Genomic DNA, 14,862 nt, shown 5'->3' on the forward strand with positions numbered 1-14,862 from the left:
CAGTTTCCTTTCGAGGGAACTCGCGCTGCATCACTGGTAAGTGCGTCTGAATGTATATATCAAATTCAACCAATGGTGAGGCTTAACGACAAAGACAGGGGGCCCTATTTTAACGATCTGAAATGCGAGTGCGAGCGCAAAGCGCAAGTGACTTTGTGGGCGGATCTTGGGCGCAGTTGCTATTTTCCCGGCGGGAGAAATGACTCTTGCGCGAGGCGCAAATCAATAAGGGGTTGGTCTGAAGTAGGTTCATTATTCATAGGTGTGGTTTGGGCGTAACGTCAAATAAACCAATCAGAACGCTATCCAACATTCCCTTTAAATGCAAGGGCGCAAGTTCCATGGCGGGTTGCTATTATAATGACGGATTTACCAAGCGCACGCCAGGAGCGGTTCACAGCTGAGGAGACAGACGTTCTTGTAAGAGCAGTCAAAGACAGAAGTTGTTTTGTATGGGGATGGGACTTGGGAGAAACCCGCACAAATCAGCGTCGGTTAAACAGGTGTGAGAGGAAATAGCCAAAATTGTCTCATTAGCTGGCTTTCCCATCGTTGCGCCAAGCGCTACAATGATGTCAGGAGACGGGAGGATCCCAAGCTTGCCAGCATAAATCGGGCACGGCGTGTAACGGGAGGTGGATCTGCCTCTACACATGACCTGACGCCAGTAGAGGACATCGCTGCGTCCACCCTCACCGCTGAAAGGGTTTGGGGGCTTTGAAATCGGAAACGCAAGCAAGTTCCAACCCCAAAGTACACTTACAAATCAAGTTCATATACATTAAAGGTATAGCGGAGGATTTTCTCGAATTTTAGAAAAGAACCGCCTTCTCCACTTTTTTTAAAAAACGCAATTGCACAACACTCTTGATTGACAACTAGGAGGACCAATAGTCTTGATGATCCACCCGGAAATAGAAAATCCTCCGCAATACCTTTAAGGTTTCTTATGAAAACATTTTAATTATTATTTACATAAAATAAACGTAATACAGCCACACAACAAACTTATGATAATATTTTAATCGTTATTTGCATGAGAATTTTTTAACGCAGACACACAATAAATAAAAACTATTACCACAATGCTTACCACTATGATTTCCCTTATCTCATGTGTTAATATTTTTATTGTAATAATTTATGATTTGCAAAAATAACTGTTGCATCTGTGTAGATTAGATAAGCAAAGTGTGTGCGTGTTGTGCACGCTATACATTATGATCAAGCATGCGCCCTTAAAATAGCATTATGAACTACGCGCAATGCGCCACTGACTTTAGACTAGTTTTTTTTTGGTTAGTAGCGCAATTGTTTTTTGAAACTGCAAAATTGCATCAGGGATGGTTTGCGCTGGAACACGCCTGGGGAACAGCCCAGGGAGCGCAAGTTCATTCCCTAGTTTGCCGACGTGCGTCTGTGGAGGGAAAAACCCGCTGTGCGCCAGTGCAAAATACGAAATGATACATGCGTCACTGACAAAGTCAATTGCGCTGGGTGCAAGATAGGGCCCAGGGTGACAGGGAGTCAGGAAGAATATCGCTATCAGAAATATTGCCAAAGACGGCGTTACAGGGACGCAGGAAGTATGGCAAGAGAGACGCAGCGTCTCATTCCCTTCAACAGTTACATATGTAACCCGAGACGTTTTCATGTGTCAAACACAACTTATATAAAAAAGCATTTTTTTTGTAAAAACATCTGTGAGAATGCCATGGAAAAATTAGCTCAAAATTCCGTGACTATCCCACAGAACTTTGTGTTGAAAACATTCGCATACAGAAGATATAAACATTTTAAGTCGCCATGAAACGGAAGTAGCGATTGCCTTATTTTCCCCGTGGTGACGTATATCCGAATGAAACAGCTTCTGGAATGAAATAAGGCAGGGCTGGATTTGATTTTGTCCATTGAGATCTGATTGGATCGTTTGAAGTTGGGTCGTGTTGCTAACTTCTAATCGCTGCGATCTTCTCCCGCACCCCGCCCACCTGCCATACATTATGACCGGCAGTGAACAGAGATCGTTTTGATGAGGGTAGGAGATTTGCATTTTTGATTAAAGATTATGAGCACACACAATTTTTTTTTTAAATAATAAAGCACACAGATAAGTCATTTGTTAATAATACCACAATATTAATATGGATAATTTGCCGTATCTGTCCGTCTTTCGGTCTGTCTCACCTCTCCCCAAACGCCGTAGTTCCAGTGTGGACAGGGTCCAGAGTTGCAACTCTTTGATTCGCTGGGTTTGACTCTCTCATCGCAATAATTGGTGCTGCGTCCATCTGCGTCCTGACAGACCACCACTCTCCTCTGAAAGCCCCCATCACATGTACTGGAACACTGTAAACACATACAAACACACAACTTTGTTTATTTAGATTTTTGATGCGAAATATACCTAAAAAGGGTTTTCACAAGATTCACCCATCGTGCACTAAAACATATTTACAGGGGTGCATCATGTATTGTGAACTTTTACTACCTGCTTATTACACTGAGAGTCATGAAACAACTTTAATAAGCTCATTTTCTCACATAAAGACCAGCGTGAGTCTGACAGCACTTTTGGCTGCCCGTGTTGTTACGGTTATACATACACACTCACCCATATAATCCTACAAACAGACATTTATACACCATTAAAATCCTGTATGTTAAACCTACAATAACACACACAGTCTGGAAACAGTCCAATCCCAGCATGCATCAGTGCTATTGCAACGGATCAAAGCTAATGGGCACATGTGCTAATGAGGTAAATTGCAGTCAGATGATAGAAATGTTTATGATGAGTGTAAAATATAAAAGAAAACAAACATTCATGAACATGTGCACAACACAACTGCTGCCATCTTTTCTTTTCTCGAGGGGACGGTGGAGAAGTTACAGATACATGCATCGCATGAGCCAGAAACGTCACGTGACTAAAGGAACTCTTTGTATTTGAACTAATAAGATGACGTACCCCTCCCCATGGTCCCGTCCTCCATTGGTTGTCGGCCGATGGGACGTTCCAGCTGTGATGTCCGGGGTGGCTGCCCGGGTCATAGGGTAAATGGGGCTGATTGTTGGGCCACTGGTAGGAAGATTGACAAGGGGTGGCAGTACACTCTTGTTCAGTGCTGGGTTTCTCATCTGGGTGACAGAAGGAGTCGTCCAGCTGATGGTGATAGTTCATGCACACCACCCGGCGTGTTGACCGACCCGCGCCACACGATACCGAACACTAGAGAGAAATGCATGTATTTGTGACATGTTAACCGACTTGTTAGACTACTATAGACATACTAGTTTTGTTCAACATGTAGTGAACTGACTAGCTAGGCTCTGTTGTATTTACTGTAGCTCACTAAAAATGTTGCTATTCTATTGTACACAATTAAAATCAATAATGCAAAATGATGCAATTCTACAAAAAATTGAAAGGCAGCATTGGATGCATGTTTCATGGAAAATTAAAAACGTAATGCATTGAGAAAAACGTTGAAAAGGTTGTTTAATTTGCCATTACTGTAATTAGACCAATCATGCGTCTTGTCGTAACTGTAGCATGAATACTCAAAAATTAGGCAAGATAGATGTGCGCATTTGCAACATTTCAATCATTTTGGTATATCATAATATACATTCAGCAATGGTTTGCAAAAACTGACAATGCTTAACTTTTTCAGGAAAGTTTTAGCTTGGTGCAACTAGAAGATAGACTGGTGAGATAAAGTGTTGATTTCTTTTCCCAGACAACGGAAAACTTCAAAAAAATTAAATGTAATTTTTAAAAAACTTTAAGCATTATTGTATTGCATATCGTGTATTAGAGTTGTGTCCGACATATGGCCGATAGTGCTTGCCTTTATGAATATAGTCATCATAGACATAGACTTTTATCGTTTTAAATTATTACTATGCGATTATTATTATAATCATAGTTTCACGTTAACTTTCCCGCATTCATGCATCGCATTTTCCTTGCTTAACTGTTTCCCCGCCATTGACGAGTTACCTCGTCAATTAAGAGAAAACATTTGCATGAAAAATAATGTTCCTGATGAGCTTTTATGGTTATCTGTAATAGCACGATAATCCACTAGATGGCGCACTTACTCAGTTTATAAAAAAAACTAAAGCAAAAAAATATTAATTTTAAACTCCATGTATGTTTTAATAATTGTTCTGAATCTGATCTCTAACAAATTGCAAAAATTTTTTAGCTTTTTGCGGAGCGGAGAAAAATATAAATAGGATGAAACAGTTTTTTTCCTGTTTTGTTTGTTTGTTTGTTTATTGTTTGTTTAAAAGCAGAGGGTTTGTTCTCTTTTTTTTGCCTTTATTTAAACAGTGATAGATGAGAGGACAGGAAAGTACAGGGAGGAGAGAGGGGTGTGGAAACGGCAAATGACCACGAGCTGCGAATCGAACTCGGGTCGCGGAAAGTGCAAAAGCACAACATGTCGGAGCGCTGCCCACTATACCATCGGCTCCGACATATATTTGTATGTTTATATATTTTTAAAAGAACATTTTCCTGAAAGGCATTTTGTGAAATTCCAGGTTCCTATGAAGCGTTATGCTGCGTTTACACCAGCCGCGGTAGAGGCGGCAATCGCGGGTGATTTATATGTCAATGCAAAGATGCGATTAGGCATCCAGCGGCGCGGGAATTGAGCATTGCAGCGGGAAACGTGCGAGTTGAAAAACCTGAACTTCGGCGGATTTCCGCACCGCGTTAACCAATCAGGACCTTGCTGTAGTAGTGACGTGATTACAGGAAGCGAGGCGAGTCTCAGCAGAGTCGCAGTCGAATAGCGCGTTTTTGCCGCCTTTACAGTAGCTGGTGTAAACAGAGCATTAAGCGCGGGTGATTTACATGTTAAGTCAAAACGAAGACACGCTAGACTTCCTGTAGCACATTATGCGCGAATGACGTCAATTTGACATGTGTAACGTGTGATTTGCGCGAGTTGAAAAATCTGAACTTTGGTGAATATTCGCGTTGCTTTAACCAATTATAAAAAATTTTTTTTGTATACAACCGATTGTTGTAAAAAACGCTCTTTACTCAATTTGAGCTATATATACACACATATTGAGACTACAAGATAGCTAAAGTTGAAGCGAGTTAACTCAAAATGTTCAAGTGTCCATTTATTCAATTTATTCGCTTAATTCATGCTTGGTGTGAACGCACCGTTAGAGTAAAGCAGGTTCTGTTTTTTGTCCACCAATCCTTTTTTACTTATAAATGATTACAAAAGTGAACAAATGAATAAATGAGTAAGCTATTGCCCCGCCCCCCTGATACTATCGTATATTGGTGGTGACCTCATTGGCTGACGATAGGATGATCTCACTATGGTGCATATCTCCCAACACTATCATAAATTGCACAAGTTATCGCATTCAGCTGTTTCTGAGTTGAGGGTTCATAATATAAAGTGACATTGGTTTGTGTGTTTTTACTCACTGTGGACCACTCGCTCTCTCTCCATTGGCCGCAGGGGCTGAAACACGTGGATGAGTCTGGGGGTCGAGGCAGATTGGCACAGTAAGACTCATCGGCCACACCCCCCTGAGCATCTCTACAGCTGACGTAACGTCCTCTTCTGCCCTCGCCACATGATACAGAGCACTGAAACAAACAAGAGAGAGAGAAGAACTCACTACAGATGACTTTGCATTTCAATTGTGTCCAGAAGTACAAAACCTCATTCTGGTGACACACAAAGTTAGTCTTTAGTTTTATATAAAATGAGTGTTGTGTCTGGGTGTCCCTCACTGTTGTCCATGAGCCGAATCTCCACTGTGTGTTTGTCTGAGCTGACTGGTGGTCTGTCGGTCCTGGTGTGTTAAACACTGATGCTGTGCGTGGACAAGCTGACATCTCACAGTCCTGCAAGTTAGTATAGAAAATATTACAAGTCTGGTAAAGAACGCAGAAGTAGTCAGTGTGTGTTAATGTTTACCTGGCTGTCTCGAGGTCTGGCGGCTGCATTACACTCCCTGTCATCCACCGTCTGTGGGTAATCTCCTGATACACACCTCACCGCTCTCATCTGATATCCCTGCCCACAGCTCACAGTACACTACGAACACACACACACAAGCTAAACATTCACTACACAACAACACACATCTCACTGATATTACAAACCTAATGTGACAAATTCACTTTTCACAGACAGAGCTGAAGCAAAACACATCAACAGAGGAAACTGTCAGATCTCACAGTGGGTATATTTACATGCACAAAATTTTGCCAATCCAACTAAATTTAACTCGTCAATTAAGAGAAAACGCTTTCCTGCCAATGACGAGATTTTCCGGCAATCCGCAATACCGCTATTATCCACCAGATGGCGGAGCTTACCCAACTTATAGACGGCTTCATCGGACGCATGTGATACACGTCTGGATCCGAACCTTTACTTCCAGTTTCTGTTTTTTTAATGGTTTGACTAGTTGCTAAACTGAACTCTTGAACGAATACCTCGTTGAAAATAACAAATGTTTTGGTTTCCTAGGTAATCAATGTGTTGTTTATTTTGCTTGTTATATAAATAAACTACATTTAAAGTACTTTTTGTTATTTTTTTAGCAGAGTTTACTGGAAGTTACGTGTTGACCACGAAAGCAGCTTGTTTATGTTGTTATTGCTGAAACCATCTATATAACCCGGAAGCAAACCCCTCACGTCTAACTATTCAGACACAGTGTATATTTTGATCATCGCTCTGAATAGGATTTCTATCAGAAGTCTTTCACAAACACAATTATCTCTTTGCACAAAACTTGTTACCTACCCATATTTGAGAGGTGATAAAAAGAGGACATATAAAGGTAGGATGAAACTGTTTTTTTTTGTTTGTTTATAAGCAGAGGGTCTGTATGTTTATATATTTAAAGAAGAACATTTTCTGCAAAGCAATAAACTTGTAAAAAAAAAAAATGCTGGTGCTGGTTGGCAACTTTTTTAAAACGCTGGCAGGGAAAGAGTTAATCCGATTGCAGGTTACAACAACACAGTTTACATGTACCCTAAACATTGCAATCTGATTAAAATGTTCCTTTACATTTTATATAATCCAAACCAAACATCTGCACAAGCACACAACCAGGGTTGCCAGATTTGCGTATCAAAACCAACCCAATGGACATTCAAAATTAGCCCAAAAACATCCCAATCAGTGGCGGCCGGTGACTTCTTTTTTTGAGGGCGCACAATGCGAAGTTCGTCACAAAATGTATGTAGCCTGTCATGTATGTGGTTCGTAATTTCAAAATATGTGTTCGGGGCGTCGAGTGAACCTATGTGCATCACGTGTCTTGTCAAAATAAGTGCCTGCTGCAGACGCGTCTAAAGGGTTTATGATAAAAGAGACGCTCGCGTTTGCCAGATATTCACATAATCTCATGTGTAATCAGAGTTTACTGTTAAAGGAGTGTCTTGCGAGTATTTTGTGAACGTGAGCGTCTCTTATATCATAAACGATTTTGATGCGTGTGCAACAAACACATATTTTGAAAACATGAGCAAAACACATGACACTCCAAACACATATTTTGAATTTGCGCCCCTCAGAAGAGAAGTCACGAGCCGCCACTGATCCCAATGACTACTCACAGCCCAAATACCAATAAGCAATCAATGATATCTTTTTTATCTTTAACTGTGCACAGCATCTCGTCAAGCTCACATGCTATGTACAAAGTCAAAGTTGATTTGGAGAAAGTTGTTCTTAAGAAGTTTTCAGATTATGGTAAAGAAAACACACTTTTCGAAAGACACAACGCTATTTTGTTGCTTAATGTAATGTTATGAAAGTATACATGAATGCTGCAGAATACAGCGCGTGACCTCATTACATTAATAATGCATGTTGCCATTGCATGTGTTTGTGTTAAGAATCATGTGATATAAGGTAAGTAAGGTAAATATAAGACGTGAACTTAAGCACAATTCTTCTGCAAGAGTATTTTTGCATCCTATTGAGAAAATACTACGATTCACGCGATCTTTTGCACCACTTTGCGAAGACCACACCCACAACCGTCCAAACACCACAGTTATGCTGTGTTCACACCAGTCGCGGTAGAGGTGTCAAGCGTGAGTGATTTTAATGTTAAAGTCAATGTAAAACGCAGGTCTCGCGGCGTGAATGACGCGTTTAGTGCGACACGATAGACGCGATTCCGCCTCTTTCGCGCAAATTTTACATGTAGTATTTTACACCTCAAACGCGGCTGGTGTGAACCCATTTCGGTTAGATTCTCATTTCCATTTTAAATCTTCTTTACATAATTCATTACCGCATGTTCATTATAACAATAAAGTAAGGTGATTTACTTTTCAAAATGGTGTATGTTTGGTGTATGTAAACAGGGCAGGAAGCAGCATCTCATTTGCATTTAAAGAGACACAAACACACAGATTCGTACCGGACTCCAGACTCCGACTTGCCAGGATGCACACTCTGGAAGTTCACAGCTGCCAACAGATGAAGGTTTAGTGTTTGGATCACAGCGCTGCTCGTTGAGTTTCTCATCTCCCAGAATGCAAAGCACCTGCCTGTGTCTAACACCTTTACCACATGTCACCAAACACTACAGAGACACAAAGAAGAACCTCATTTACTTGATCTTCGTGTCATGTTTTTTGTGTGTGTTATGCTCCAGTGTTTACCTCACTCCACTCGCCGGTGGACCAATCAGGACAGGACACATCATTACAAGGTTCGGTCAAAATCCTCTGCTGTTCGCTGCACTCTCGGTCAACCAGTCTGCGGCCCAGATTGTTCATGCAGAAGGCCTGCCGTGTCCTGACGCCGTGACCGCAGGTCGTAGAGCACTGCCATAATGACAACACACATGCTGCAGACTATGATGAACCTTTAAAAAAGATGTAAAACAGGTGTGTGTGTGAGATACCTGAGACCAGGCGCTGTACTGCCAGCTTTTCAGGAGACAGTCTCCATGGCAAACCTCTCGTGTCTGTGGTTTGGGCAGGTCTGCGCAGGCTCTGGCCTCCATGCGTTCGCTTTGCCTCTTGTTCTGACTGTAGCGCATGCACAGCACATCCAGCGTACGGTACCCGGGTCCACATTTACTGGAGCAATCGCTCCTGCCTGCTATATGCCACCTGAAGAGGGCACAAAGAGAGCCAGTGATATAGTGGTATAGTCACAAAATATTTGATTGATTTATTTGTGTTCAACATGATTTTCCTTTCTTTTTCGTGTCATTTAATGTATTGTTTTTTCCTTTTTTTCTACTTTTAAATCATTGTCGCTTGGGGTTTGGGTTAGGTTAGGGGAACTGAATGCTTTGTAGGCTGGCTCAGGCACAGGTACACTTTAAAACATCATATTTGGGATAAGAATAGGGAAAAAATGATCAAAGAAATGTAAAATCCACAAAGCCCCTAAGGGAACATGGAGAAAAAATTAAAGAAAGCTTAGTTTCGCATGCGCACGTGAAACTATCACGCGTGCACGTGAAGCTATCGCGTTTAGTTTCGAGCGGGGACGTAAAACTATCCCATTTAGTTTTGCGCGCGCACATGAAACTATCGCGTTTAGTTTCGCACGTAAAACTATCCCGTTTAGTTTCGCGCGTGCATGTAAAACTAACGCGTGCGCACGTGAAGCTACCGCATTTAGTTTCGAGTGGGGACGTGAAACTACCGCGTTTAGTTTCGCGCGCGCACGTGAAACTACCGCGTTTAGTTTCGCGCGCGCACGTGAAACTATCGCGTTTAGTTTCGCGCGCGCACGTGAAACTACCGCGTTTAGTTTCGCGCGGGGACGTGAAACTATCGCTTTTAGTTTCGCACGCGCACGTGAAACTATCGCGTTTAGTTTCGCGCGCGCACGTGAAACTATCGCGTTTAGTTTCGCGCGTGCACGTGAAACTATCACATGCGCACGTGAAACTATCGCGTTTAGTTTCGCGCGTGCACGTGAAACTATCACATATGCGCACGTGAAACTATCGCGTTTAGTTTCGCGCGTGCACGTGAAACTATCACATATGCGCACGTGAAACTATCGCGTTTAGTTTCGCGCGTGCACGTGAAACTATCACATATGCGCACGTGAAACTATCGCGTTTAGTTTCGCGCGTGCACGTGAAACTATCACATATGCGCACGTGAAACTATCGCGTTTAGTTTCGCGCGTGCACGTGAAACTATTGCGCGCGCAAGTGAAAGCGAAAGTTTCATTTGTGCACACAAAAGTTTTACGTGCGTGTGCGCAATATTTTCATGTGTGCATGCGCAACTAAACTTTAAAAACAAATCTGCAAATGAAGGTTTCACGTGAGCACATGAAACTAAACTTTTTCAATATTCTGCAAATGAAGGTTTCAATGTCCAATGTCACCTTAGGGGCTCGGTAAAAATCAAAACACAATCATAATAAAACATTCTCTATAACCTTCAACTCTAACCTTGGTTTAAAAAAGAGACAGATACAGGACGGGTAAAAGCAAAAATGTCTCGTGACATGAAAAAGACATGTGTGACATCCATGAACACAAATAAATCAAATATTTCATGACTATACCAAGACTTGAGATTGGGTTGGATTTTTATGACAGGCACATGAGTGCATTGAATTAATTTTTCATTTTGACTGTTTGCTTTGTTGTTGTATTGTTAACGAAGAACAGCCTTCCTGTGCATGATTTATAAAGTTCCCATAATACAAAAAGTCAAACAAAGTGTGCATCAGTACCTGAGTTCACATTCTGTTTCGCAGGACTCGGTTGTGCCCCGGGGCCGAGGCAGATATTCGCACCTCTGCTCTGAAACCATCAAATGGTCGCTCTTGCGAACACACACTGCCTTCCGTCGACGCTCTCCTGCACACACACACATAAAGCGCAGGTTATTTCCATCTTTACACTTCTGTTTACGAAGAAATCGACTGTACTGAGATCAGTAAAGACATTTCACCTTGACACATGCGACTGCACTCCTGCCAGGGTCCGGACACATCCCACACAAATGCTTCTCTATCAGGTTCAATGGGAATGCTGAAGGAATATCGCACGTCTGGATTGTAGAGGTTTCCCACACACAGAACCTGTGACACATATTTCTTACAGTAGGCGTTTTGGACAAGATCAAGTCATTTTAATCTTGTTTTAAAGTAAAAATGTGTCATGGGTTTGATCCCAGACAACACACATTCTGATGAAACCCAGAAAGCAAAAACTGAGACAGTGAAATGACGGCTAACTATAAACCCAGTATAGTCCGGCTATGAGTAACCTAAATAACCTTGAATTTGTATAAATAAACAATTTCTCTCCCCAGAACATAATGGGGCGGTTTCATGGACAAGGTTAAGATTAATCCAGAGCTATGATTTAGTTATATTAGGACATTTAAGTATTTTTTACAAACATACCTTTACAAAAAAACATTACTGGTGTGCACAACATGATGGCACTGACATATTTTAAGATAAATGTTTCAGTTAAGACATCTCAAACATGCATTTTAGTCTTGGACTAGACTTAAGCCCTGTCTGGGAAACCACCCCTAAAATTGTAATAAAATGAACCCCTAACACCCCTAAAGATCATGTTCTTCATCAGGATCAGAGAAGAACATCTCATATACTTCAGTGGATTCAGGTGCACGTGTTGAATGTTTTTTTATTTTTGTCCTTGCCTGTAACACGAGCTCGTCCTCGATGCGCTCCGTGCAGTTGATGCGTTCCACTGTAGTGTTTGATCCGCTGTACTCGATCTCGACTCCCTTAAATGTAATTTCCCTTTTAAACATGGACACCACGAAGTTCCCGTTGAGAAGGGAGTTGGAGTGTCCATCAGACAGAGCTGAAGGAAAACACATGAGAAGATGAAACTGTCAGATCTGTGTTTGTTTACATGCACAAAATTTTGTCAATCCAAATGAATTTAACCCGATTGAAGGTTACGGCAGTACAGTTTACGTGTAACCTAAACATTGCAATTTGATTAAAATGTTTGTTTACATGTACATTTTTATATAATCTGAACCAAACGTCTGCACAAACGCACAACCAGGGTTGCCAGATTCGTGTATCAAAACCATCCCAAAGGACATTCAAAACTAGTCCCAATGACTATTCGCCCAAATACCAATAATTAATCAACGAAATCCTTTGATATTTACTTGCAGAAACTGTTTAAAAGTACAACAAATCTGAATCTCAAGTTCACGGGCTATGTACAAAGTCAAAGTTAAGTTGGAGAAAGTTGCTCTTAAGATGTTTACAGATAAAGACAATGAAAAACAATTTTCAAAAGGCACTATGCTATTTTATTGCTTTATGTAGCCTAATGTTATGAAAGACATGAACACTACAGAATACAGCGTGTGACCTCATTACCTTAATAATGCAGGTTGCCATTCCTTGATATTGCAAGACTTTTCAATACGATTGAGCCATCAATACAACTACAAACGGATTATTGTGTAAAGTCCATCATTAATGTGTTCTCAGTTCACACCACAGAAAAATTTGTTATTAATTTGTCAAATTTGAATGATATAAAAATGGCAAGTAAATAAAACAAGTTAACAAAATCTGGGGAAAATAAGCAACAGGGGGCGTGTCTGCAGTCTGCGCTGAAACCACGCCCACTAGCGGGAAAACTGTCGTCTCTCTCGATTTTCAAATACCGCTACAACCTGAATGTATGCTTGTGTTAGGGGCGGGGCCATGCTCTATGGCTCCAGTGTGTCATCGAGCCACTGTTTTAGCCCCGCCCAAATAACCCTGAACTTAGAAATGTGGAAAAACTGTTTAACAGTGTACCTTCACAATTCAGTACTACACACTTTACAGTCTTTGTAATGTGTTTCTGCAATACATTTCTAATATTTATAATGTGTTTAGAAACAATTCTCTGAAATGACTTTACACAGTCTTTAAAAAGTTTCAGAGAAAGATGCTTTTTGGCCAGTTTAGTTTCCGTGGCCGAACATTCAGTGTGTCTGTACTAAAGTATTTTGGTTCGATTTTAAATGAGGAGCTTGAGATAAAACAATGACTCACCGAGGTAGTTATCGTCATCTGGTGACCCTGAGTAGCTGACCTGTTTAATCTCAATGTTAGTCGCACCAGCAGGAATCCGAACCACGACATTATAACCTAAGAAAGAAAAGAGCGATGAACCACAAAGAAATATGACATTGTGTTCAGAGTAATGCCTTGTTTATACTTGACGCGTCTGGATGAGTGGCGAAAATGACATCATAGCGGAGTGGGCGGTCGTGTGCGTTAAGTGCGCAAGACCCCATTTCGTGTGGCAGTGTGCACTAGAGGTCTTCAAAGGTCCACTTAGATCTAAAAAAGACCGCAGACTCGAGTGGGTTCAGGTTTAAAAGTTTTACGTGTGCCTATAATAATAGCAGCATCAGGTCTCAGGTAATTTAAAATAAAAGTGTTTTTGCAGAACATACATGGACGACCCCAACTATCCCGTGTGTGAATCAAATCTTTTTCCAACCCCCTCTCCGTTTGCCAAGAGTGCTTGCGACATCGTGTGGCTGGCAGAAGGTTAATTTTAGTTGAGACAGACCTGTCAATCAATTTTGAATGCACATTTTAGCGGTTGGTGTTGTCATCAGATTAGTTGGACGCAAGGCCAACAAAGTTTCTTTCTGTCTGACTGGTGTGTGTGGGGCTGCAGACTGCACACACGTCAGTGCCGTTGACATTCGGGTCAAGTCAGGTTAGGGCGCACTTACATTATCCAAACCAGACCAAACCATGCCCCAGCGCGATTGTCCCCCCTTCCTACTCCCCCAGATGCACGCACTCACACTATACTTTTATCGATCCGAGCCCGGGCGCGCTTTCGTCATTAAGATGTGACTGTTTTTTATTCAGAGTCGTTTGGTGCGCGATGACTGACAGCCCTCTCACATATCATCATATGACTTGGTTGATCTGTCACTTGTGCAGCTCAGATATTCACGTAACCCTGCTGTGCACATCAAAAAGGTTTTTACGGAGGCAGATGAAGGTGAGTGGTCACGCAATTGATGTCTTCACCTTTTGAATCGCGCTCAGAGCCCAAGTGAACCACGCTCCAGCCCACCTCTGCAACCCGGCCGGGGCGCGATTAACCAATCCGCACCCGGGCGCGGTACAGAGCGATCACACTAGTCAAACGAACCAGGCTTTGGGGGTCAAACTCGCCCGAGCGCGGTTTGGTTTGGATAGTGTGAGTGCACCCTTATACTCAGGTCTAATTTTCTTGGGTTTGCCTTGGGTCGGGTCTTTCTTTTAGAAAACAAATGATGTGTGTACGTCAGGTTCGGGTAAAAAGTGATTCGGATCATTTTGGGTTGGGTGCATTTCTTTGGAAATGTGCAAGGAATTGTTTATAGCTTTGCAGGCAGCTTTGCATCCATAAATGACCGACCACGAAGCGATTCTGGCCAAATAAAAACGTCTGTGCCCTATCTCTTTGATCAATCCACATGAAACAATGCATGGACTGTTTCTCTGACACTTTTGAAAGTTTTCTAGTTAAAACAAGAAATTTATTTACATAAGATTCAGAATTATTAGCTTATATTTGTATCGAATGTACCGCTGGATGAGGAATAAAAAAATTGTTTGTTTCATAAAAACCTTAATGAAATTATACATTTTTTTAAATTTGTTGTTTTGGTTCATAATTGGGTGATTCTCACGAAAACTTGGTTTTAAAAATGTCAAGCATGAAAATGTAAAAATTGCTTAAATTTACTTTTTTTCCCACCAGACATTGAAAAACAAAGTCTGGAGTAAATGGGAACATTAATTTTAAAACTTTTACTTATCATTTAACACTTTTTGTAACATAATTTAA

General features: G+C 41.4%; 1 protein-coding gene across 1 annotated transcript in view; it reads right to left on the minus strand.

The window, feature by feature from the left end:
- Positions 1–14,862, minus strand: part of LOC129433746 (A disintegrin and metalloproteinase with thrombospondin motifs 20) — a 98,290-nt gene that overhangs the window by 31,777 nt on the left and 51,651 nt on the right. The window contains exons 16-27 of the mRNA XM_055192380.2: positions 13,056–13,151; positions 11,684–11,850; positions 10,961–11,090; positions 10,740–10,866; positions 8,932–9,142; positions 8,687–8,851; positions 8,443–8,607; positions 5,970–6,089; positions 5,783–5,896; positions 5,471–5,635; positions 2,975–3,235; positions 2,188–2,349 (exon numbers count right to left, since the gene is read on the minus strand). Of these exons, the coding sequence (XP_055048355.2) occupies positions 2,188–2,349; positions 2,975–3,235; positions 5,471–5,635; positions 5,783–5,896; positions 5,970–6,089; positions 8,443–8,607; positions 8,687–8,851; positions 8,932–9,142; positions 10,740–10,866; positions 10,961–11,090; positions 11,684–11,850; positions 13,056–13,151 (1,883 nt within the window). The remainder of the gene's footprint in view (positions 1–2,187; positions 2,350–2,974; positions 3,236–5,470; positions 5,636–5,782; positions 5,897–5,969; positions 6,090–8,442; positions 8,608–8,686; positions 8,852–8,931; positions 9,143–10,739; positions 10,867–10,960; positions 11,091–11,683; positions 11,851–13,055; positions 13,152–14,862) is intronic.

Source organism: Misgurnus anguillicaudatus, chromosome 6 (genome assembly GCF_027580225.2).
Source record: "Misgurnus anguillicaudatus chromosome 6, ASM2758022v2, whole genome shotgun sequence".
Classification (NCBI taxonomy): Eukaryota; Metazoa; Chordata; class Actinopteri; order Cypriniformes; family Cobitidae; genus Misgurnus; species Misgurnus anguillicaudatus.